We start from the raw sequence: 25,145 nt of genomic DNA, 5'->3' as shown, positions 1-25,145 counted from the left end.
GTTCCAGAGGAGTATTCATGGTCTCCAGGGTTTATTTTCCAATCATAACTCCGAATTCATAATTACAGAGCTGTTACCACAGGCGCAGATTTCGCGATTTTCGCGGATTTGTTGCGGATTTGAACTTTCAGTCGCGAAAATCGCGGAAACATTAAATAATGTCGCGAAAATCGCGAAGGGACTGATGTGCTGTAACAAAAATTTTGGAATTCAATTTTTTACCGGTTAAAACCAAACACCCTGCAAATATTCAAGAAATGATCTCAATTCCATACCTCACACACCACTACAGATATTATCCCAGTTTTTTGTTGATCTAGTAAAACAAATCATCTGAAATGCAGGAAGATTTGGAGAACCAAGATCATCTGGTATACGTGGAAATAAATCATATATCATCCAAATAGACACTGTGCATCTGTCTGGAAATATTTCGATACTAAAGACATTGTCCCAATCTCGGTTGATCTAATAGATCAAATTATGTGAACAGGACGATTTGAAGAACCTTGAACATCTGGATTACTCAGAAATAGATCATGCATGATCCACATAGACACTTTGAATCTGATCGGACATTTTTCGATACTACAGACATCATTGCAGTCTTGGTTGATCTAGTAGAACAAATCAACTGATGTCCTCGACGATTTTTTTTTTCCTTTGGTTTGTTTTTTTTCCGTCGATCTTGTTTTCCGTGCTGAGCACCAATGCTACCGACGTGCCAGGAAGGCAGCTCCCACACCTGGACCCTACCTATCGACCCATCAACTCATGAACCGGGGACCAACGGCTTTACTTCCCATCCGAAGGAAGGCGTGATCAGAGATGTTATGCCTCAGAACATCCCGGCGGCGCCGACTGGGATTGAACCCAGGCCTGTTGGGGTGAGAGGTAATCACGCTTACCACTACACCACCGGCGCCGTTGTCCTCGACGATTTGGAAAACCTATAATTTCCGGTATACATAGTAATAAGTCGTGCATGATCTACAAAGTCACATATATACGATTCGGTTATGATTTGACAACAAAAAGTGCTAGGTTCATATTAAAAAAAAAAATATCATGAAAATATCTCACCATTGGACAGTAATTTCTCGATTATGTGCAGGGTGTTTGGTTTGAATCGGTAAAAAATTGAGAAAACTAGAGCCAAATTAACTACAACATTTAGGACAGCAAAATGCGTCAGAGACGCAAAGGTTAATTTTCAAGAAAATTTGCATTTCAAATGAAAATGCATTAATTTTATAAAATAATGTTTCATCAAATCTAGTCTTGTATTATTCAATAGAATCTCATAATGTAAGGGTGTTTTATTATGTTCACTAATTACTCAGAATTTATAGAAGAAATAGCTGAAGGTGATTCAATGTTATTTTTTTAATTTTTTTTTCAAAGGTTACAAACGATACCCCTTTAGCTCAGTTGGTAAAGGCGCAGCTACAAAGCAAGTCCATGCTGGAGGCGGCTGAGTTCGATTCCCGTCCGGTCTATTAATTTTTCGGGTTGGAAAACTTCTCTACTTTATTGGCCATGAGATGGTACAGACATAGAAAGTTCTCAACTTAAATGTGAAAGTACTTCAAAGAACACTGAGTTGAGAGCAGGAAAAAATCTAATATGCTATAAGCAATAAGCTTGAAATGCCAAGTAGTAGTATACAAATGGTATTTTTAGGCAATGAAAACAGTTTTTTTTGTCGTGGATTAGTATTTGAAGTCGCGGATTTCTTTTGAGAAATCGCCGATTTCGCGGATCAAATTTAGAAAATTTTGTAACAGCCCTGTAATTATAAGACGCCTATGAGAGTTTTCGAATAATACGGGGTTATTGGATCAGTTTCATGAATTGAACACTTTTACGGATATTTCGGATATTTCGGAAGACCATCCACTGCACAAGTCCCAAAACCGTATTTAGGAAGACAAAAATGTTTGCGCGCAAACCGTCAGTTTTAGGTATACGTATAATGTCATGGAAAAAGTTGCTTCATATTTTTTGGCCAATCTTTATATGTCAGTGAAATGGTGGTCGACAAAATTGGTGAATTGAATAAACAATTTTTTTTATTATTTGAAATAGACCAATGTTCTAAAAAGTTGTAGAATAATCAATCCAAAGCATTTTTTGTTAAAGTCACCAAATTTATATCTCTTATGGTTCTTGAGTTATGATTTTTTTTTTAAACAAGCAGGTTAGCGAACGTTTTTTGTTTAAAGTATTTAATTTAATTTAAAAAAATCAAAAATTTTACCAAGAACCAGCCACAACTTTTCAAATAAAGGAGATATCCACTTAGTTGTTACGAACCAGCGCAGGGCTGAAAGTCTCCTTAATAAAAATAAAAAAAAACTTAGTTGCTTCAACAAAAATAGAATCATAAAAAGATCTGAAAGTCTGAAGAGCTTTGAGTGGGTTGGTTTATTTCCTTTTAATTCCGTTATAATTGCTTATCTTTTGACAGATACGCGTATTTCGTCTACTACTTGCAGACTTCATCAGTGCCAAGTACTCAACACCACAATCTGAAAGTAATTGTAACAAAGTTTCTACGAGAAATGAACGTGTAAAATTATATTTAAAGAAAGGCGATTTTCTAGGGGCCACTCTACCCTGCTTATTCAAAATAATCATAACTAATGAACCATAAGAGATAGAAATTTGATGTCTTAAGCAAAATTGCTTCAAAATGTTCTACAACTTTTTGGACACTGCATTGGCCTATCTCAAATATTAAAAAAAAGTATGTGTTTTAAATTCACCAATTTTATAGACCACCCTAATTTCACTAATATAAAAATGTTGGCCAAGACATACGAAGAACTTTTCTTAAGACACCGTACACCTAAAAGTGGTAAATTTTCTGGTTATAGGAGGTTCACAATTAGAGTAAATTGATTCTGATAAGATGCCAATGGGTGGTTTTGAAAAAAGTGGACCTAATTGTGAACAATCTCGTGGTCCAAAGGGTCCATTTTCCGGTCAAAACTCCCATTTTATTCGAACGGTCAGAAGAGCTCTAGGATCAGTTCCATGAATTTACCTCTTTAAGGGATGATTTGGATCCTCTGGGGGGCCATTTCGTGGACCCAAGACCCGATCACAACTCCGAATTCATATTAATAAGATGTCAATGAATGGTTTTGAAAAAAAAAACGTAGAGTTCTAGGATAAGTTTCATGAATTGACTACTTTTGCTCGACTTGCTTCTGTGTTGACATAGGTGAATTTGTATTCAGCGTCTACCAACTGAATTGCTTTTTGTAATTGAAGTAGTCGCTGACACTGTTTGCAGGGGCTTTTATGTTGACGTGCTTTCCATCCAACGCTCCTACACAATTCGGGAAGTGCCATTTTTCTTCGTATAACTGGGCAATTTTCAGCCACTCCGTTGATGGCATCTGAAATACGTACAGTCAACATTCATATAGTACGGATTTGTTACTGCCGGATTACTATAATACGGTTGATTCGGCATTAACGAATACACGTACCATATGGGATTTGAGCTAATTGTACGGCGCTGATTGCAATTTGTAGAGATAACTTTCTGATGTCTTTGATGAAGATGTTAAGCAGATAGTTGGCCACCTTTTGGGAAGAGTCAGTTTCCGGTAAGTCACAAGACTAGTATTGTGGAAGATCCGGAACATCCGTAAAAATGGAACTGATCCTAGTAGGCCTATTCTGCGTGGCATGGGTTGACACGCTGTCACCGGTGAGGTGACAATTGTCACTTCACCACACTTTTGGTTACCAGGTGAATCTTTGTCATGAATGAGATTTTGAAGAAGGATTTTTTTGAGGATCATGTCTATCAGTGACTATGTGAAAAAACAATTTTGTCAATATCGCGCGAAAGTCTGTCAACGACAATAACAAATCTGAGCACTGCCAGGAAGTTATTTCTTCAAATTACCCTACAATAAGAGTTTGTCCCCAAATAGCTCTAATCCCATATATTTTTGATTTCCTGCAATATTATTTTTATAATATATATTTTTTCATTAAGCGAAGAAAAAAATTCACAAAAAAAATTCTATCGTGTGTACACTCAAAAATTCTATTTTATAGCACTACGTCATAGTTTTCTACTACATAGATGCTATTACGTTATAGTTCATATTTTTTGAAAATGGTTTCCCAAATCTCATAGAACTATGATTTCAGCAAAATTTACTTCTTTAGAAGAACCAGCACACCATCAACGACTGACCATCTGGCGGAGAAGAACAAATTGAGCGGGCCCCTCAAATTCATAAAACATTGTCGAAAGTTTAAAAAACATACCAGCCTTCTCCACATCTTGCGAAAAGATGACAACCGACAGCAAACCACTGAAACTGTTAGTTAGCGGAGATTAGCTGGTTTCCGATCCATAGCAGCGATTTTATTCGGCGAAAAAATCAGCTCTTCGAAAATTTCATTCAAGCGTACATCCTTGCATCGTTGGATGGTGCACTTCTGTAACCATCCGGAAAAAGGGGATCTTTCTCGGAAACGATTGCGCTTCCAGCTGTTCGAAATGCGAAATGTTGTGAAACAGTATCGCAAACTATCTGAGTAACTGCTCCCAATCTATCGGGAGGAAACCACCTGGAAGAACCCTGGATGCCACAGCGCAACTATCGAAAGATAAACAAACTTTGACGTTTAACTTTTTGCAGGCAACTTTGCCTCCATAAATGCTGCCATAAATCTGAAAGGGTTAGGATCAAGCAAAATTAAATTATTTTACGAGGGTGGATTTAATTGTTTCGATGTTTTCACGTATATTCACAAAAAATTTAATATGGCACTTAAAAGTAGGCCACTTAATGAGAACTTTTGTAATAATCGATTTTTATACCATCTTTTTATATTTTAATTATTTAGATTAGATTGGATTCATAAATTCTTTTCTATCTTGATTGATGCTTTATTAGTGGATTTAGCATGCGGTTAGGGGAAATGGCTCGGAAAGGGTTTTTATTGTTGCTGAATAGCTTTTATTGTAGCTTTCAAATGATTATCAATGCGTTCGTCATACAACCTTTTGCAGTAAATCAATCTTGAAGAGCTTCGAGAATACACCCTTCAGAACCTTCTCCAGGGTGGGCCAACTAGACATATTCTAGTCTTAATGAGGTTTTGGTGGATGCATTAATGACAAAATAGCCTTGACCAGGGTTTTATGAATGTTGTTTTATAGTTGCTTTGTAGTATTTCATAAAACTTGAAACGTTACTTGGGATGTTTCCAAGAATTTTTTTTCAAAGAGTTACGTCTGTTTGTCTGTGGTGATAAGTCGTTTATGAGTGATTTCTACCGTAGAGCTCTACGATCAGTTTCATGAATTGGTCACTTTAACCAATGTTCCGGATCTATAAGTGAACCATCCCGTGGTCCCCAGCATCCCTTGACCAAATTTATTTTGATAAGATGTCCATGAGGGGTTTCTAAAAAAAAAAAACACGGAGCTCTAGGATCAGTTTCATGAATTGACCACTTTTACGGATGTTCCGGATCTTTTAGTGGACCATCCCGTGGTCCCCAGTATAAATGTTCTGGTCACAACTCCGAATTTATTGTGATAATACGTCTATGATTGGTTTCTAAAAAACCGTGGAGCTCTACGATCAGTTTCATTAACTGAGCACTTTTCCGGATGTTCCGGATCTTCCGGATCTTCCGGTGGACCATCCCCTAGTCTCCAGAGTCCATATTCCGAACACAACTCTGAATTCATTTGGATAAGATGTCTATGAGTGGTTTCATAAACAAAAACAAAAACACCGCGCACAGACTGCTGTCATAAAACTATGACCAATAAACTATGAACTATTCCGGCTTGATGGAATAGTTTATAGCTTGCAACTATGATTTAGAAACTATCGCTAGACTGTACACACGACAACGAATTCGGCTCTATGGCATAGCTCTAAACTATAACTTGTAAGTCATAACTATGAGCTATCACGTCATAGTTTAGGTGTTTTTTATGGGCTATAATATAGTTTTCTATAACATAGCTCGCTATATACTAGAAATAGCCTCCGTGTGGCGGCACCTTTAGAAATCTAAATCGGCTATGTCATAGAGAACTATAACATAAATATCATGCGCCGTGTGGCGGCACCTTCAGAATACTTTATGTTTTCCTCTCAATTCTTCAGAAATTCTCACAATCGGGTCCCAACAAAATCACTTTCAATCGAAACTCGTCAAGCGACGACAATGCTGTCAACGATCACTTTCAATTGACAGTAATTCTGTCTTCTCTTCGAGCAGATCCCCTTCAACATCAACAGAACCACTTTCGATCAGTTTCCATGCCGTTTGATTTGGCTTGATTCATTGTCAAATGAACTTACTTTCGCATTGAAGCGAAGCTGTTCGATACAAATTGGCGCAGTTTTTTTTTTCTGAATGTTGTTGATTGTTCACTCGGTTCATTTAAGCGCATGCGCATAGATCTTTGCACGTGAATGTCAAATTTATCATTGTCGGGTGGATTGTTTACCCATCAATATGGGTATTTTTGGAATCGAGGTGACGTCTAAAGATCGAAAATCGATACGTGACGCCATCTTATAAGCCAAGATGGCGGCTTCCAGTCTAAAAAAGTGGAGATTACTGTAAAATGCCCATTAAATAAGTATTTTTGGTATCGTGATGATGTCCAGAGGCTGAAAATGTGTATCCATCTACATTTTGAAATTCAAGATGGCGGCTTCCGATTTCAGGAAAAAATATGGAAATACTGGTATTTTAGTATTTTTTTTTAATCGGGGTGAAGTCTAGAGATCGAAAATTGATATGCAACGCCATTTTGAAATCCAATATGGCGGCTTTCAGTTTTAGAAAAAGTGGGCAGTACTGTCAAATACCCATTAATATAGGTATTTTTGGGATCGGGAAAATGCAAATTGATATCCGACGTCATTTTGAAATCCAAGATGGCGCCGTGCGATTTCAGATAAAGTGGGAAATACTGTGAAATGCCAATCAATATGGGTATTTTTTTAATCGAGGTGACGTCTAGAGGCCAGAAATCGATATCATCTTCATTCCAAAAATACTGTGTTAGGGTATTTTCCTGGGTATTTGACTCTTTTGCTGAAACCCGATGGCCACCATCTTGGATTCCAAAATGGCGTCAAATCCCTATCCCTATCCATAACTGCAACCGATATTGTGAGGATACTATATTTATACGCCTGACGACGCGACGCGTGAAAAGTCGAATGATCAACGAATTGAAGTGAAAGTGGAAAAAAACGAAGGGAGCAGTTTTAGAGTCATTCGTTGCGTCAATTGACACAAGTCTTTACTTCAAATGAAATGAACTGATTAATTTGATGAACGAAACAAGCGGTAGCCAAGTCATGTTTGACAGGAGGAATGTTCATCGTGACTTGATAACAAGAAACACAATTGACTACATAATCCCGATTTTTTATACCATTTTGAAAGTATTTTGATTACCTTTTATTTGATATTTTGATCTTTGAAATTTGGTTCAAAAGTTATGAATTTTAAGAAAAAATCATTTGGCAATGCTCACCCTAATGACAAAATAACATACGTGTCTAATATTTTGCGATAAGGAGAAAAACTACCAATTTTACCACTATATCGTTTTGCTATGGAAAGGCTGATAAATATATATATTTTTAAATTGATGTCATGATTCATAATCATAAAATCAGAAAAGTGTGTTATAGGGAAAATGCTACCCCTAATTCACCCAAGTAACAATTTTGGACTTACGATGGTTATGTAGCCCATAATTTATGCTTGTAGAAAGCTATAAACCTCTACCAAGTTTTCAATTTTACTTGCGCAGTAGCTTAATGAATTTTCAGTTTAATGTTGGAAGTTCAAGAATCTAGAATTATTTTATAATTTCAGGTACTTACTAGAATTAACTTTTTTTACGAGCCCGATCTCTAAAGGTTTTCAAATTTTGCAAACATAAGGAATGAAGATTGTTGATCCGAGACAAATTTTTCAAGATTTTATTGATTGAAGAATCTTTAAGACTGTGAGATTTAGTTCAAATTTCAAAATCCTGAGTCAGATTCCTCAGATTCTGAAAAAAAGTGGCTGAAGAAAATTTTTCAAACCTTGGACAGTAAAAAAATAAGCTTGAAGCAACTTTCAAGATTCTGGAACGAAGATGCAGATTACGGATCTTGAAATGTTTTCCAAGACCCCAGATTACGGAAAACAAGTATCAATATAATGGATCTTGGAAAAATTTCAAGATTCATAGAAAATATTCATGATTCTGGAATTTCTGATGAATTTTGAGGCGAACTTAAAGGGAATTCCAAGGAATATACTAAGAGAGTTCGAACTGGAAGTCCATTCTAGTTTTTCAGAAGCCTTTTGATTCCTGGTAAATGCTCAGGAGATTTCCAAGGGAGAGTTCTGAGAAGAATTCCTAAGTAATTCTGAGAATAATTCAATCGAGAATGAGCTTCAATTTAAATCTAAGTAGAACTTCAAAGGGAGAAGAAGAGCCTAAAGAATATTAAGCATAATGTCTAAGCAAATGTGAGAATCATTCCAAAGGAATTCTGAGAGCATTCTAATTGAATTCTGAGGTGAAATTCAACGGGGGATCGAAGCATGATTCCACTAAAGAAGAGCAGAAGATTTAATGAATGTCTAGAAATATTGAGTAGGAATTGTGAGCAAAGTTACAGTTGAATTTTAAGGCGAATTTTAAATAAATTCTTAAGAGAATTCCAAGGGAGTTCTGGCTATAATCTCGATCGACAGAAGTTCTGAGGATAAATCCAAATTAATTTTAAGGTGTATTCCAAAGAAGTTCTGAAGAAATTTCCAATGGAATTCTTAAGAGAGCTTGAAAGGAATTCCAATGCAATTCCTATGATAATTTCATAGAAACTTAAAGTGGAATTCCATGAATTCTGATGTATATTTTGAGGAATTCCTGAGCAGATTTAAAAAAAAATATCAGACAAAAAAACTGAGGAAAATTTTAAGGTAATTATGCTAAAATTATTAGGAATTCTAAGCGAACTGCACAGTGAATTTCAAGCGTGTGTTTTCTTCAGATAATTTCTAGAGTGTTTTGAAGAAAAATATGTGGGTATTACCAAATAGTGTTGGAGTCCCACGGTAGATTTCTTGGTATATTTTTAAGAAATTCTGGAACAAATCCCAAAGAAATCCTGTGTACGGTTCCAAGATAAATCTGACTTGGACAAAAATTAAGATTTTGATACTTCAATATGAATTTGAATATCCTGAAGATGGACGAGTAATTGAAATATTCGAAATGTAAAAAGTGTCGCATTTTAAATATTTCAATTAGTCATCTATTTTCAGGATATTCACATTCACATTGAAGTCTTAGAATCTTAATTTATGTTCACGTAATTGTTAATTTAAAATAGATCAAATTTATATGACATATTAGAACTGTAGGGTTCTTGTATTTTTAAATTTTGAAGAATCTGGGGCACTCACTCAAGCAACTTTTTGATGAGTTGTGAACCGTTCACATTTTCATCTCTCTTTTTTCACGCATAATTCATTAATATCTCTCTCCAAAAACCAAAGAAAATGCTTTTTCATCTCCCATTTTGCACTGAAAACTTGCAACGATAAGATAGATTCGAGTGAGAACGTAGAGTCAAGAGCGAACATTCGAAAGAGCCCACATTCGAGAGAGCTTAGATCCGAGAGAGTGCAGATTCTATGAAACTTGAGAGACCGTAGGTTCGCCTAAGCGTAGATTCGTGAGACCATAGATTTGAAAGAGCATCGATTCGAGAGAACAAATTCGCGTGATTGAAATTTCGACTGCGTATGAATTTGAGTGAGAAAGAGAGTGTCTGTGAGCGCGTGCGAGATGTGAGCCTTTCCTGTGTGTCTATCAAAATGATTCACCTCAAACTTGTTTACCAGTGCTTGCACTCTTTCCCAAATGCACGCATCTATCACTTGCAACCTAAAGCTCCATTTGAACTTGGTGAGCAATCATTCTACTTTCTTAACCGCTCTAAATTCGTAGTACACACCCATGCTTATAGATGTCTCTGCCATATGTTCGCCTCATCCGTGCGTAGTCTTGGTTTGCGCTGTAGTAGCTTCCATTTGTTCAATCTCAAGCAATGCGCTTTAGAATAATGTTCCAAGCCCAATGTACTCACTCAATGATTTCCGCCCAACTATCCTCCAGAACAAGGTAACGGACAAATTCAAGCGACCGTTCAAGAAGCGCCACTCCAGCGTCTACCACCAGCCATCGAACCGGGTCAACAAGTTCCTCTCGCAGGCCATCGAGGCCCGGAGCGTCGATCGGGAGAAGTCGGTCCACGTCAAGCGGATCACGCTGCAGTTCCGCGAGAAGGACAAGGAACGTCAGTACCACCAGGACTTCGATCTGGGCTTCACCACCGCCATGGGCTGCAGCTTGCTGCTGTTGATACTCAGCGCCGGACTTCAGGTTGAATTACCTGCAGATCGACGATTTCTTCCAATAACTCTAATGATTATCTTTTTCTTGCGTTTAGATTTCGGCGCTACCTCGTACCTTAATACTGTTACTGCTGTTTTTGACTGCGTTTATTTGGATCAGTTCGATCCTGATGTTACTGCTAGCCGTAAGACTAAAGTGGATCTTCTGGGACCTGTCGCAGAGCTTCTCGTTACGCCTGGCCATCACCATCTTCACGATTGTGCTGCTCTACTCGGTCGGGCAGGTCAATGTGGTAGGTCGTTGCCATTCTAACCTCAATCAAGTCTAGAACTAACCCACAAGCGTGTGTCCCCTTTCCAGTTCACCTGCCTCTCGGACCATCCCTGTACTACTAACTTCACGACCAAAGCCGTTCCGGATCTGTTCCATCACGATCCGGCGGCGGCGTCTTCCTCCTCTTCGGTGCTGGCATCGCACGAGACGAACGTACCCTTCCCGGATGGAACCGGAGCCGGGGTACTCCCGCCGCCTCCGCTAGGATCTCCCGGAGTCAACTATGCCCACCGGAAGTGTGCTCTACCGCAGTACATTTCCCTATCGGCGGCGTTCTCCTTCCTGACCGTGTCGATCTTCTTGAGGTACCCCTACAAAAGTCCCATCATGCATGATCTTTTCAGGTCTTAGACAATGCTAACCTTCTTCCGCAGGCTGCCGATCATGGTGAAAACCTTCCTGGTGACGCTGATGGGAGTCATGTACTGTCTGTTCATCGAGTTGTCGCACACGAACATCTTCGACTGCTACGACCAGCGGGTGGAGTCTGCCATTCCGTTGCACACGATTTCGCTGGCGAGGATCATCATCTTCATGATCGCGATCTTGGCCCACGGGCGGCAGGTTGAGTGGACGGCTCGGCTGGACTTTCTGTGGCAGCTGCAAGCATCGCAGGAGAAGAAGGAGATGTCGGTGCTGCAGCAGTCGAACCGGAGGATCCTCTACAACCTGCTGCCGTCGCACGTGGCATCGCACTTCCTGGATAACCACTTCAGTCGGAACAACATGGTGAGTAGCTTTGGCGTGCATGTGCTGGTTTGTTTAAGAACAGCCCCAGTCTAATTCGCAGGGTACTCTCGGTGGAAACCAGGATCTGTATCATCAGAGCTACAGCAAGGTGGGTGTGATCTTTGCCAGTGTGCCGAACTTCCACGAGTTCTACACGGAGCTGGATGGGTCCAACCAGGGCGTCGAGTGTCTGCGGCTGTTGAACGAGATCATCGCGGATTTTGACGAACTACTATGTGAGGAGCGGTTTCAGGCAATGGATAAGATCAAGACCGTGGGCAGTACGTACATGGCGGCGGTGGGGTTAATCCCGGAGTTCAAGATGCTACCGAACGATCAAAGTTCGACACGGAAGCTGATGACGGCATTGATCGACTTCGTGAAAGCCATGCGGGTCACGTTGAAGAATATCAACGAGAATTCCTACAACAACTTCATGCTGAGGGTCGGAGTGAACGTGGGACCGGTAGTAGCCGGTGTAATTGGGGCTAGGAAGCCTCAGTACGATATTTGGGGCAATACGGTCAACGTGGCTAGTAGGATGGACTCGACGGGTATTCCCGGATATACGCAGGTCACTCAGGAGGTGATCGATAGCTTGCAGGGTAGTCACTTCGAGTTCCGGTGCCGGGGACAGATTAAGGTAAAGGGAAAGGGTGATATGGTGACGTATTTCCTATGCGAACAGAACGAGAACATGTTGAACGGGGGTGGAGCGATCGGAGGGATGAGCGGTACCGGTAGTAATCGGGATCGGCAGACTCCAGCTCCGAATATCATCTCCAACTACCAAACGGACAGCTTCCACCACATGAACATTAGTCAACAGGGGTGCTTTCAAGCGCCAGCTCCCGTCCTGCAACCGCAGAGCTACTACATGAAACGGACGGACATGGACAGCGGAAGCATGAAGAATACCAAGTGGCAGCTAGGGACCGATAGCTTCTCGAAAAAGGAGAGCTACAATTTCATGGAAAGCCCAAATTTGCTTCATCAACAACCTCCGGTAGGGCAGCACCATTTTCAGCAACAACTTCAACAACAGCATCAACAGCCGCACCAGCTACAACAGCAAGCACAGATGAAGGTCGCCTATAAGCACAACAACATCAACAACAATCACATTAGCGCTGGCTACCTTGGCAACCATCACAATCAACCAACGAATCACAACAACAACAACAACAATAACAACAACTACGGTAAACGAAACGACTATCATCCTGGCAACGGTTCGGTTGCTGGTGGTCAGCACCAACCCAGCTACAACATTCGGGAGAATTTCAACATCATCGAAAACCCCAACGTGAAGGATGTGGACGAGAACAATTTCAACAAGTTGAACCACAGTGGACACAAAGTACGGAACAACAAAAATCACCATCATCATCATCACCATCGGCACGAAGCCGGACCGGGTAGCACCAGCCATAATCCTAGCAATCGATACGTAACCGCGTCGGAGAACGAACCCCTGCTGGGCTCGGGCATAGTCGGCAATGCCGTCATCAAACCTATCCAGCAGATTCAGCAGATCCCCAAATACGAACCTCCGCGCTATGCAATCGGAAGTTCCGCCTTTCCTCATCAACCGATGAACAACAACGCCAACTACAACTTCCCTGTAGCACCAAACTACCATCAACAGCAACCACCACCTCCTCATCTTGCCAGACAGCACCAACTCTATCAGCAGCAGCAACAACAACAACAACAGCAACTCCTTAAGCAGTACATCAAACCCTTGCCCAAGCTTCCGCACGAATTCGACGAATCCCGGGAGATGTCCTCCACGGATGATCTCAGCTCCCGACCACGTTCGCCTTCCGTGTCGTCCTCGGACGAAAGCTACTCCAAAACCACCGAAGGTGAAGAGCTGGACGGCCATTCGCCATTTCCGGCCCGGTCGTCCTACGCGAACAACTTCAACAATCCGCTGCAGTACCTCTACCCGGGCGACATCCAGGTCGACCCGACCTCCCCGCCCAAGCTCAGCCCGATCGATTTCGCCAACATGAAGGACTTCGAGGTGACCACGACGGCGGAAACCAAGTCCTCGGTGCCGAACAAGGGCGAATCGTGCAATAGTTTCGAGTTCCTTGACAAGGCCGCTCCTCCACTCCAACCACCAACCAACTTCCCCAAGTCACCCTTCGAACGGGAACTGCAACGAAGGCTCGCCGAGTCGCAATCTCGACCGATGCTAGCTTCCGCTGCTAACGGAGGCGCCGGTAATAACAACCTTGATCACCAAACGGAACTGCCTCCAGTGCGACGGGATTCCGTCGAGAAGGTCAAGAACGTCAACAACCTGTTGCTGGCGAAGCACCCCGGCACGTTGGAAGCGATCAAGGAAGCCACCCGGAACAAGAACCCCTCCGAGTCGAGTCATATGTGAGTTCGGCATGAATTGCGCCCCATTCTTGTTTCCGCTAATCTTTCATCATTTTCTTTTGCAGGCAAACCTCCGATACGGAATCGTGCGAAATCATCCATGACTACCGGTCGACGGCGTCCGGCGGTGGTGGTCCCGGTTCGATAGACCACCGACAGCCCCACCAACACCATCACCACCACCGGCCGCACCATCATCATGCGCTGTCGCAATCGCCTCGGATGCATCCGCGGAACCATCACCACAAGTACAATGCGACGAAAAAGTCCTCCAACGAGACGTCGTCCAACATCGAAGCGGACGAAGATCTGCGGCTGTCGAACGAAGCTATCTATCGGGGGCGAGGTCGGGACTCGGACGATCTTCTCGACGACGATGAACCGGAAGACGAGGAGGAGGTTGAAGAGGAGGAATCGGAAGACGATGATGACGACGAAGAGGAGGAGGAGAATGAACGGGAAGCAAGACGGAACGCGGTCCGGAGGGGTTTAAGTGCGGGGGAACGATCGCGGACGGGAAGCTGTGATGCCACGAGGAACTACATCTCGGACGAACTGAAGTACGGTGCGGGACACTCGCGAGACCGGGACCACAGCCATCACAGTCATAGTCATCACAACAATAGTCATAGCTCGCATCACAACCACCAGTCGCTGGATTCGAACCCGGTGGAGAGCCAATCGGAGTGGAGTGACGACGAGTGCCGCGAAGAGGCGACGGGTGAGTTCCTTCGGATGCAATTCCGCGTCTATGTTTTCGCTAATCTTTTCTTTTTTTTAAAGGTGGTGCCGAAAGCACCGGCTACATCACGGACGAGCCCGGTCTCGAGAACATCTCGCTGCTGAACGAAGCTGGTCTGACGGATGCGGAAGGTGCCCTCTCGGATGTGAACTCCCTCTACAATGCACCGGACGTGGACGATACCTCAATTTCGTCCCGCGCCAGCAGCCGCCTGCTGAGCTTGGACTCGCTGAGCGGCCTGTACGACTGTGATCTGGACTCGAAGCACGAGATGGCCATCGTGAGCGTGTCGCACAAGATTAGTAGTAAGTTTGGACCAACCTGTAGCGGTAGCAGTACGACGACGGGGACGGCACCCGCAGTGACAGCGACAGCGCCGGAGGATGCCGGAAATCCCGGGCTCGGTAGTACCGGGTGAGGGTCGTTCAGTGCCGGCGGTGCGGGTCCCGCCAGTGGGCCCGCTTCCATCGGCGGTCAGATTAGCAACGGTAGCGCTGCTTCCGGCGAGGAAGAACCGGAAGAATCGATCGGTGGGTGCGGCGGGTGTAAAGATAGTGAGATGGAATCGGTAGATTTCAAATGTTAGGAAAGGGGAAGCAGTATCTGGACAGAAATCTCGTAGCAGCGGCATTTTCTTCAATCGCTTTTGTTGATTATAAAGAGGATCTATGATTGCGCTCAAACTGAAAATGCATTTTTAAGATTATGTTTTACTAGGGGAGGATTCGGTCGGTGGATTAGTGTAAGTAGGCTTTGGAAAGGGTTCTCTTCTGGCGGAATTGCACAGGTATGGAATTGGTATCCCCACCGGGTGGGGAGTTTGTTTTTGATTCGCCGCTGGTACCAATTCGATACCTATTTGGGTGACGAGCTGCCGCGCACGGTGGGTTCAATAGAATGTGGTTGTGATTGATAATGTTGATGATTTTATAAATTTTATGAATCATCACGGTTTTTCCAAGCAGTTTAAAGTTCATGAAAATAATGAGGTAACTTCGCATCGGCGCAGATTTAAAAAAAAAAAAAATCTGCTAAGTTTAGGAAAATTCTACGAACTTCATGAAGATTCTGCAAAGCTCACAAAAGTTCGGAGAACTTCAGGGAAGTCTGCGAACTTCATGAGAATTATGTGAACTTCTGGAAATTTTAGGGAAGTCTGAAATCTTCAGAAAAGTTCAACGAACTTCATATAAGCCTGTGAGCTTCAGAAAAGACTGCGAACTTCAAGTAAGTTCTACGTACTTTAGAAAAGTCTGCGAACTTCAAGGAAAATCTATCAACTTAATGAAAATTCTGGGAACTTCAGTAAGATTCTGCTAACCTCAGACAAGAACTTCAAGAAAGTTTGCGATCTTTACGAACTTCAAGAAAGTTTGCGATCTTTACGAAAATTGTGTGTTGAAGTTCACAAATTCTGCAAATTTTAATAAAATTCTGCGAAATTCATGAAAATTCTACGAACCAAACGAAAATTCGGGGAACTTCAGGGAAGTCTGCCAACATCTGGTAAAATCTGTGAACTTCATGAAAATTGTGTGAACTTCAAGAAAATTCTGCAAACTTTAAGAAAATTCTGCGAAATTAATGAAGATTCTGCTAACCTAGCAAAAATTCGGGGAACTTCAGGGAAGTCTGCGAACATCACGAAAATTTGGTAAACCTTAAGAAAATTCTGTGAACTCCAGGAAAATTCTGTGAACTAGGGGTCTGCAATCTTCTGGAAAATTCTAGGAAGTTCAGAGAAGTCTGTGAGCTTCAGAGAAGTCTGCGAACTCTAGGGAAATTTTATTAACTTGAGGGAAGTCTGCGAAATTCAGAGAAGTCTGTGAACTTCATGAAAATTCTGCGTACCTCAGCAAAGTCTGGGAACTTCAGGGAAGTCTACGAACTTCAGAAAAAATGTGTGAATTTCAGGAAAGTCTGCAAAATTCAGGAACATTTTGTAAATTTCAAGAAAATTCTGCGAGCATAAGAAAAATTCTGAAACTTCAGGGAAGTCTGAGAACTTCAGAAAAAAATCTGGATAATTTAAGGCAATTCCGTGAACTTTTGGAAACATTTGTGAACTTCAGGGAAGTCAGGATTCTTCAGGAAAATTCAATGAACTTCAGATATGTCTTTGAGCTTCAGGGAAGTCTGTGAACTACAGAAAAATTCTACGAACTTCAGGAAAGTCTGCGAACTTCAGAAAATTGTGTAAACCTCTGGTAAATCGTGGGAATTTCAGGGAAGTCTGAAATCTTCAGAAAAATCAAAGAAATGCAAAGAAGTCTGCGAGCTTCAGGGAAGTCTGCCAACTTCAGGTAAATTCTATGAACTTCAGAAAAGTCTGTGAACTACATGAAAATCCTGGGAACTTCAGCAAGTTTCTTTTAACCTCAGAAAAATTCTAGAAACTTCAGGAAAGTCTGTGAACTTCAAGACATTTTTGTGAACTTTAAGAAAATTCTGCAAACTTTAAGAAAATTCTGTGAAAGTCATGAAGATTCTGCTAAAATTCGGGGAACTTCAGGAAAGTCAGCGAACATCACGAAAATTTGATAAAGTTCAAGAAAATTCTGTGAACTCTTGGAAAATTCTGCAAACTTCAGGGATGTCTGCAATCTTCTGGAAAATTCTAGGAAGTTCAGAGAAGTCTGTGAGCTTCAGGGAAGTCTGCGAACTTCAGGGAAATTTTACTAACTTGAACCGGAGGCGAACCAGCCTCAGGCTGAAAGCCTCCCTAATAAAGACAACTTAACTTAACTTACGTACTTGAGGGAAGTCTGCGAAATTCAGAGAAGTCTTTGAACTTCTAGAAAATTCTGTGAACTTCATGAAAATTCTAAAAAATTTAGAAAGATTCTACTTACCTTAAGAAAATTCTGAGAACTTCAGGGAAATCTGCAAACATCAGAAAAAAATACGTGTGAATTTTACGAAAGTCTGCGAACTTCAGGAACATTTTGCAAATTTCAAGCAAATTCTGCGAGCATAAGGAACATTCTGGAAACTTCAGTGAAGTCTGAGAACTCAGAAAAAAATCTGTACACTTCAAGACAATTATGTGAACTTCTGGGAACTTCAGGGAAGTCAGGATTCTTCAAGAAAATTCAATGAAATTCAGAGATGTCTTTGAGCTTCAGGGGAGTCTTCGAATTTCAGGGAAGTCTGTGAACTACCGAAAAATTCTACGAACTTCAGAGAAGCCTGTGAGCTTCAGGAAATTTTTGCAATCTTCAAGAAAATTATATGTACTTCTGGAAAATTCTAGAAATTTCAGGGAAGTCTGAAATCTTCAAAAAAATTCAACCAACTTCAAAGAAGTCTGTGAGCTTCAAGGAAGCTTGTCAACTTCAGGTAAATTTCACGAACTTCAGAGAATTCTGCAAACTTCAAGAAAATTCTGTGAACTTAAGGAAAATTCTGGGAGCTTCAGGGAAGTCTGCAATCTTCTAGAAAATTCTACGAACTTCAGAGAAGTCTGCGAGCTTCAGGGAAGTATATGAACTTCAGGAAAATTCTATGAACTAAGCCTAAGAGCTCCAAGAAAATTCTTCTGATCTAAATTCAGAAAGATTTAGCTAACTTCTGGATCATTCTGGGAACTTCAGGGATGTCTGTGAACATCAGGAAAATTGTGTGAACTTCATGAAAGTACTACGAAGTTAACGAAAATTCAGCGAACTTCATGAAGATTCTGCAAACCTCAAAAAAGTTTAAAGAACTTCAGGGAAGTCTGTGAACTTCAAGAAAATTCAGCGAAATTCAGAAAGATTCTCTTTACTTCAGGAAAATTCTGGTAACTTCAGGACAATTCTACGAACTTCAATGAAGTCTATGCAATTCAGAGAATTATAAGAACTTCTAGAAAATTCAGCGAACCTCAGGAAGATTCTGCTAACTTCCGGGAACTTCCGGAAAGTCTGTAAACTTCAGGAAAATACTTCAAAATTTAAGAAAATTCTGTGAACATCAGAAAAATTCTGGAAACTTCAGGAATGTATGCAATCTTAAGGAAAATTCTACAAACTTTAGAGAAGTCTGCGAACTTCAGGTAAATTCTACGAACTTGAGAGAAGTCTGCGAATTTCAGAGAAGTCTGTGAACTCCTTGAAATTTCTGCAAAATTCAGGAACATTCTGCTAATCTCAGGAAAATTCTGAGAACTTAAAGGAAGTCTGCAAACTTCAAGAAATTTGTAAGAACTTCAAGAAAATTCCGCAAACTTTAAGAAAATTCTGTGAAATTCATGAAGATTCTGCTAACTTAACGAAAATTCGGGGAACTTCAGGGAAGTCTGTGAGCTTCAGGAAAACTTTGCAAACTTCAAGAAAATTATATGTACTTCTGGAAAATTCTAGGAATTTCAGAGAAGTCTGAAATCTTCAGAAAAATTAACGAACTTCAAAGAATACTGTGAGCTTCAGGGAAGTTTGCCAACCTCAGGTAAATTCTACGAACTTCAGAGAAGTCTGCAAACTTCAAGAAAATTCTGGGAATTTCAGGATAACTCTGGGAGCTTCAGGGAAATCTGCAATCTTCTGGAAAATTCTACGAACTTCAGAGAAGTCTGTGAGCTTCAGGGAAGTCTGCGAACTTGAGGAAAACTCTGTGAGCTTCAGAGCAGACTGTGAGCTTCAGGGAAGTATGTGAACTTTAGGAAAATTCTATGAACTTCAGAGAAGTCTTTGAGCTTCAGGGAAGCCTAAGAACTCCAAGAAAATTCTGTGATCTTTATGAATATTCTACAAAATTCAGAAAATTTTTGCTTACTTCTGGATCATTCCGGGACATTATGCGAAGTCTGTGAACATCAGGAAAATTATGTGAACTTTATGAAAATACTACGAAGTTAACGAAAATTCGGCGAACTTCATGAAGATTCTGCAAATTTCACAAAAGTTTGGAGAACTTCAGGGAAGTCTGCGAACTTCAAAGAAATTCTGCGAAATTCAGAAAGATTCTCCTTACCTCAGGAAAATTCTGGGAACTTCAGGAAAATTCTACGAACTTCAGGGAAGTCTGTGCAATTCAGAGAATTCTAAGAACTTCTGGAAAATTCAGCGAACCTCAGGAAGATTCTGCTAACTTCCGGGAACTTCTGGAAAGTCTGTGAACTTCAGGAAAATGCTTCAAAATTTAAGAAAATTCTGTGAACTTCAGAAAAGTTCTGGAATCTTCAGGAATGTCTGCAATCTTCAGGAAATTTCTACGAAGTTAAGAGCAGTCTGCAAACTTCAGGAAAAATCTACGAACTTGAGAGAAGTCTGCGAATTTCAGAGAAGTCTGTGAACTTAAAAAAAAATTCTGTGAACTCCTTGAAATTTCTGCGAAATTCAGAAACATTCTGCTAAGCTCAGGAAAATTCTGAGAACTTAAAGGAAGTCTGCGAACTTCAAGAACATTCTACGAACTTTAGAAAAAATTGCAAACTTCAGCAAGATTCTGCTAACCTCAGGAAAATTGTGGAATTTTCAGGGAAGTCTGCAAACTTCAGGAAAACTCTGCATACTTCAAGCAAGTTCTGTGAACTCCAGGAAATGTTTGGCAACTTCAGGGAAGTCTGTGATCTTCAGCAAAAAAACTTTGAACGTCAGAGAGGTCTGTGAGCTTCAGGAAAGTTCTACGAACTTCAGGAAGTCTGCGAACTTCCAGAAAATTCTGTGAACTTCAGGCAGATTTCGCAAACCGCAGAAAAATTCTGGACAGAAAAGTCGACGAACTTCAGGAAAACTCTGCGAACTTTGGAAAAATTCAGCGAACATAAGGAATATTCCGTGAATATTCAGGAAGATTCTGCTAACCACAGTACATTTTTGGGGATTTTACGGAAGTCTGCGAACTTTTCAATTTATCTGCAAACGTCAGGAAGATTCTACCAAAACTCGAGAAAATTTTAGGAACTTAAGGGAAGTCTGCGAACTTTTGGAAAATTTTGCGAATTTCAGGAAATTTCTGCGGATTTTTGGAAACTTCAGCGAAGGATTCAAGAGGACTCTGCTGACTTCTGGGAACTTCCGGAATGTCTGTGAACTTCAAGAAAATACTTTAAAATTCAAGAAAATTATGTGAACCTCATGAAAATTCTATGAACTTAAGAGAAGTCTGCGAACTTCAAGAAAAATCTACGGACTTGAGGAAAGTCTGCGAAATTCAGAGAAGTATGTGAACTTAAAAAAATGGGAACTTATTGATATTTCTGCGAAATTCAGAAACATTCTGCTTCTCAAGAAAATTTTAGGAACCCAAGGGAAATCTTCGAACTTCAGCAAAATTCTGGAATTTTTAAGGAAGTCTGCAAATTTCAGGAAAACTCTGTATACTTTAAGATTTTTTTTTAATTTTCAGGGAAGTCTGCAATTTTGAGCAAACAACCTTAGAGCTTCAGGGAAGACTGTGAGCTTCAGGGAAGTCTGCGAACTTCAGGAAAGTCTGTGAACTTTGGGAAAATTATGCGGACTTCAGCAAATTTCTGCGTATGTTTGGAAACTTCAGCGAAGGATTCAAGAAGATTGTGCTGACTTCTGGGAACTTCAGGAATGTCTGTGAACTTCAAGAAAATACTTTAAAACTCAAGAAAAATTTGTGAACTTCAGGAAAATTCTATGAACTTAAGAGAAGTCTGCGAATTTCTGGAAAAATCTACGAACTTGAGGAAAGTCTGCGAAATTCAGAGAATTCTGTGAACTTCAAAAAAAATTGTGAACTCATTGAAACTTCTGCGAAATTCAGAAACATTTTGCTTCTCAGAAACATTCTGGGAACTGAAATGAAGTCTCCGAACTTCAGCAAAATTTTGCGAACTTCAGCAAAATTCTGGAATTTTCAGAGAAGTCTGCAAACGTCAGGAAAACTATGTACTTTAAGAAATTTTTGGAAACTTCAGGAAAGTCTGCGATCTTCCGCAAAAAACCTTAGAATTTCAGATAAGTATGTGAGCTTCAGGAAAGTCTGTGAACTTTGGGAAAAGTTCTAGGAACTTTGGGAAAATTCTAGGAACTTCAGGCTGATTTTGCCAACCTCAAGTAAAGTCTGCGAACTTAAGGAAAATTCTGTGAACTTCAGGAAAGACTGCGAACTTAAGGAAAATTCTGCTAATGTCAAGAAAATTCTGTGAGGAACTTCAGAGAAGTCTGAAATCTTCAGAAAATTTTATGAACTTTAAATAAGTCTGTGAGCTTCAGGGAAGTTTGCGAACAAAAGGAAAATTATACGATCCTCAGGAAAGTCTGTGAACTTCTAGGAGATTCTACTAACCTCCGGAAAATTTTGGGAAGTTCAGGGAAATCTGCAAACTTCAGTAAAACTCTGTATACTTTAAGAAATTTTTGGAAACTTCAGTGAAGTCCGCAGCAAAAAACCTTTGAACTTCAGAGAAATATGTGAGCTTCAGGGAAGTCTGTGAACTTCAGGAAAGTGTGTGAATTTTGGGAAAATTCTAGGAACTTCAGGCTGATTTTGTTAACCTCAAGAAAAGTCTGCGTGCTTCAGGAAAATTCTGTGAACTTCAGGAAAGTCTGCGAACTTAAGGAAAATTCTGTTAATGTCAAGAAAATTCTGTAAATTTTAGAAACATTTAAGGAACTTCAGGGAAGTCTGAAATCTTCAGAAAATTTATGAACTTTAAATAAGTATGTGAGCTTCAGGGAAGTTTGCGAACAAATGGAAAATTATACGATCCTCAGGAAAGTCTGCAAACTTCTAGGAGATTCTACTAACCTCCGGAAAATTTTGGGAAGTTCAGGGAAATCTGCAAACTTCAGTAAAACTCTGTATATTTTAAGAAATTTTTGGAAACTTCAGGGAAGTCCGCAGCAAAAAAACCTTAGAACTTCAGAGAAATATGTGAACTTCAGGGAAGTCTGTGAGCTTTGGAAAACTTCTAGGAACTTCAGGCTGATTTTGCTAACTTCAAGAAAAGTCTGCGAGCTTCAGGAAAGTCTGCGAACTTAAGGAAAATTCTGCTCATGTTAAGAAAATTCTGAGACCTTTAGGAACATTTTGGGAACTTCAGGGAAGTTTGAAATTTTCAGAAAAAAAAAATTCAACTTTAAGGAAGTCTGTGAGCTTCAGGGAAGTTTACCAACAAAAGGAAGTTTATACTATTCTCAGGAAAATTTCTGCGAATTTCAGGGAAATTCTCTGAACTGTCTGTGATCTCCAGGGATATTCTGCAATCTTCAGGATCTTCAGGAAAATTCCGAGAGCTTCGGGAAAGTTTCGCTAACTTTTGGAAAATTCTGCGAATTTCAGCGATCTCTGTGAATTTCAAGAACATTCTGAGAGCTTCTGAGAAGTTCTTACAACTTCCTTGAAGTTCGCTGAACTAATCTGAAATCCAAGACGAGAACGTTTGGAATCTAGAAATCGGCGAAACTGTCTGGAACCATCGTTAAGAACATCGTTAATCCATGTCGGAAATGTTAGAAATTCTCCCAGGGAACGCATCAAGTCTCAATCGGGAACTGCAGAAGCCCTCTTCGGGAATATACCGATATTCATCTTCGGGAATATTTATCGGGAACGTCTGAAATCCGTCGGGAACGTCTGAAATCCGTCGGGAACGTGAAATCTAAGAGTGAAATGTCTGGAACAGTGTGTGGTTTTATAATTTAAGTATCATCGCACGCAATGATTAGCGCTTCAACCCAGTGTAGACAGAATGACCAGTGAATCAAGAAATCGAGAAAACCGGAAAAAAAATCCGAGAATTTCGATGTCAAATCGGGAAAAAATATACTTAGTCCTTTCAAATGAAAAAGAGAAAAGATTTTGGACATTGCCAAGATCCTTGGACTGGACTGGATTTTCAGGATAATAATGGATTTTAGAATGAATTCCACGGATAACACCAAGGTATTTCAGAGACAATTTCCAAAGGAGTTTGGGGAAGAACTCTAAGAAATATTTGATTAGAACTTCAAGTCAATTGTGAGATGTCAATGCTCTGTAGAAAATTCCATGACGAATGTGATGAGGATTCCAGGATCAGTGAGAAATTCTAAAGAGTTTTAAGTGAATTCTGAGACATCTCTAAAAGCTTTTTTTAGATAAATTTAAGGAAAATTCAAAGTGAATTTTCGGAAGTATTTAGACGAGAACTCCCAAGATAATTCTGAGCAAAATTTGAGGTCAATTCTGAGGATAATTTTATGCGAATTCTATGGAGATTTCAAGCGAATAAATTGAGAAAAAGCTACAGCTAATTTGAAGAAAAAAAAACAACATTTGAATTAGAAGAGAATCTAAGGATGAACGTAACGGTTTTTGTGTGTCTTGGCCTCCCTTAGTTCAGTTGGTAAAGGCGCAGTTACACAGCAAGACTATGCTGGAGGTGACTGGGTTCGATTCTCAGCTCGGTCTAGGCATTTGTCGGGTTGGAAAATTTCTCGACTTCCCTGGGCATCGAAAGCTCTCAATTAATAACTGTGGAAGTGCATCTAGAATACTAAGTTGAGAGCACGCAATAACCTAATATGCGATAAGCAATAAGCTTAAAATGTGAAGAAGTATAGAAGTAATTTCAAAAGAGAAGCTAACATTTAGTTTAGAAGACTTCTGAAAATATCTCTGCGAAGAGAAATAAGTCAAATGGAAATGTTTAAGACAATCCAATAAATTCCTGTACAGAATTTGAGCGAATTTTCTATTGAAGTTAAATCGCAGACAATTTTTGAAGAGTTCGAACGTCGAACCAAATTCAAGATCCAGGACCAATGCTGTTTTAGTTATGATCCATTTAAGTGATCTCTTCGGCTCAACTGCATTCGGTTTTATGCTTAATTTAAATGTACTGCGTATCCAGAAAATGGCTAATTGGGATTTGCTAGTCACCATGATAGAAGAATTGCGTTTGTTTTGAAAATCTTCGTAGTCACGTACGAGTGAAACGAACAAATGAGTTCATTCTCAATCGGCGAATATCAATCCTCTGGCACAGGCAATTGGTTCTTGAAGCTGCCGTTACCATCTTGAAGCCACCGTGAATTCGCTTTCATGCACTTCCCTCTTATAATTTCATCGAGCGATAGAAGAACAACTGAAATACACCGAAACAACCATCGAAAACACCACGCACTTTATACATTTTCACCTACCGCCACGTTACCATGGCCGTTCTAACAAACGTCTAAAGAAGCTGAAACTCCTAATGTTTACTTCAGCGATCGATGATTGACGAATAATCGAACCAAAAATCAAAGAAAATCGGCTTCAAGCAAAGTGTACTTGGATGACGTTTGTGCCCCGATAGTCCATGATTTGGTCTTAAGAGCGGGAGGATACTGTAGTTGATGTATCTTTCAAGGTTGCCTCGATATCCGCTAATTTGAGTGTAGAAGAAATAATTTTTCATCAGCACTGGTCTGGAGTTCCTGTCGGGAATGTCGGGATCATCTGGATCCAAGTCGGAAGTAAATGGAATCTCCTCTGAAAATGCCTTGAATCCCCATTGGGAACGTCTCTAATCCAAGTTAGAAATGTCTGGAAGGTAGAAATCTAGGCCGGAAATGTCTGAAATTC

The 25,145-nt window shown here is 40.4% G+C and overlaps 1 protein-coding gene across 6 annotated transcripts in view; it reads left to right on the top strand.

The window, feature by feature from the left end:
* Nucleotides 1-15,630, top strand: part of rut (rutabaga) — a 158,897-nt gene extending 143,267 nt beyond the window's left edge. For 3 of the 6 annotated variants that reach the window (XM_065227263.1, XM_065227260.1, XM_065227259.1), the window contains 7 exons: nt 10,205-10,471; nt 10,539-10,736; nt 10,805-11,082; nt 11,152-11,506; nt 11,556-13,900; nt 13,966-14,621; nt 14,684-15,630. In XM_065227263.1, the coding sequence (XP_065083335.1) occupies nt 10,205-10,471; nt 10,539-10,736; nt 10,805-11,082; nt 11,152-11,506; nt 11,556-13,900; nt 13,966-14,621; nt 14,684-15,060 (4,476 nt within the window). In that variant the 3' untranslated portion in view covers nt 15,061-15,630. The remainder of the gene's footprint in view (nt 1-10,204; nt 10,472-10,538; nt 10,737-10,804; nt 11,083-11,151; nt 11,507-11,555; nt 13,901-13,965; nt 14,622-14,683) is intronic. The other 3 variants (XM_065227264.1, XM_065227261.1, XM_065227262.1) reach the window with 2 other exon arrangements.
* Nucleotides 15,631-25,145: the final 9,515 nt, after the last annotated feature.

The sequence above is a fragment of the Ochlerotatus camptorhynchus genome, unplaced genomic scaffold (genome assembly GCF_037179485.1).
Source record: "Ochlerotatus camptorhynchus isolate MF236.1 unplaced genomic scaffold, CSIRO-AGI_Acam_v1.1 ptg000268l, whole genome shotgun sequence".
Lineage (NCBI taxonomy): Eukaryota > Metazoa > Arthropoda > Insecta > Diptera > Culicidae > Ochlerotatus > Ochlerotatus camptorhynchus.
Note: the sequence above shows the minus strand (reverse complement) of the source record. Positions and strands in the feature narration are given on the sequence as shown.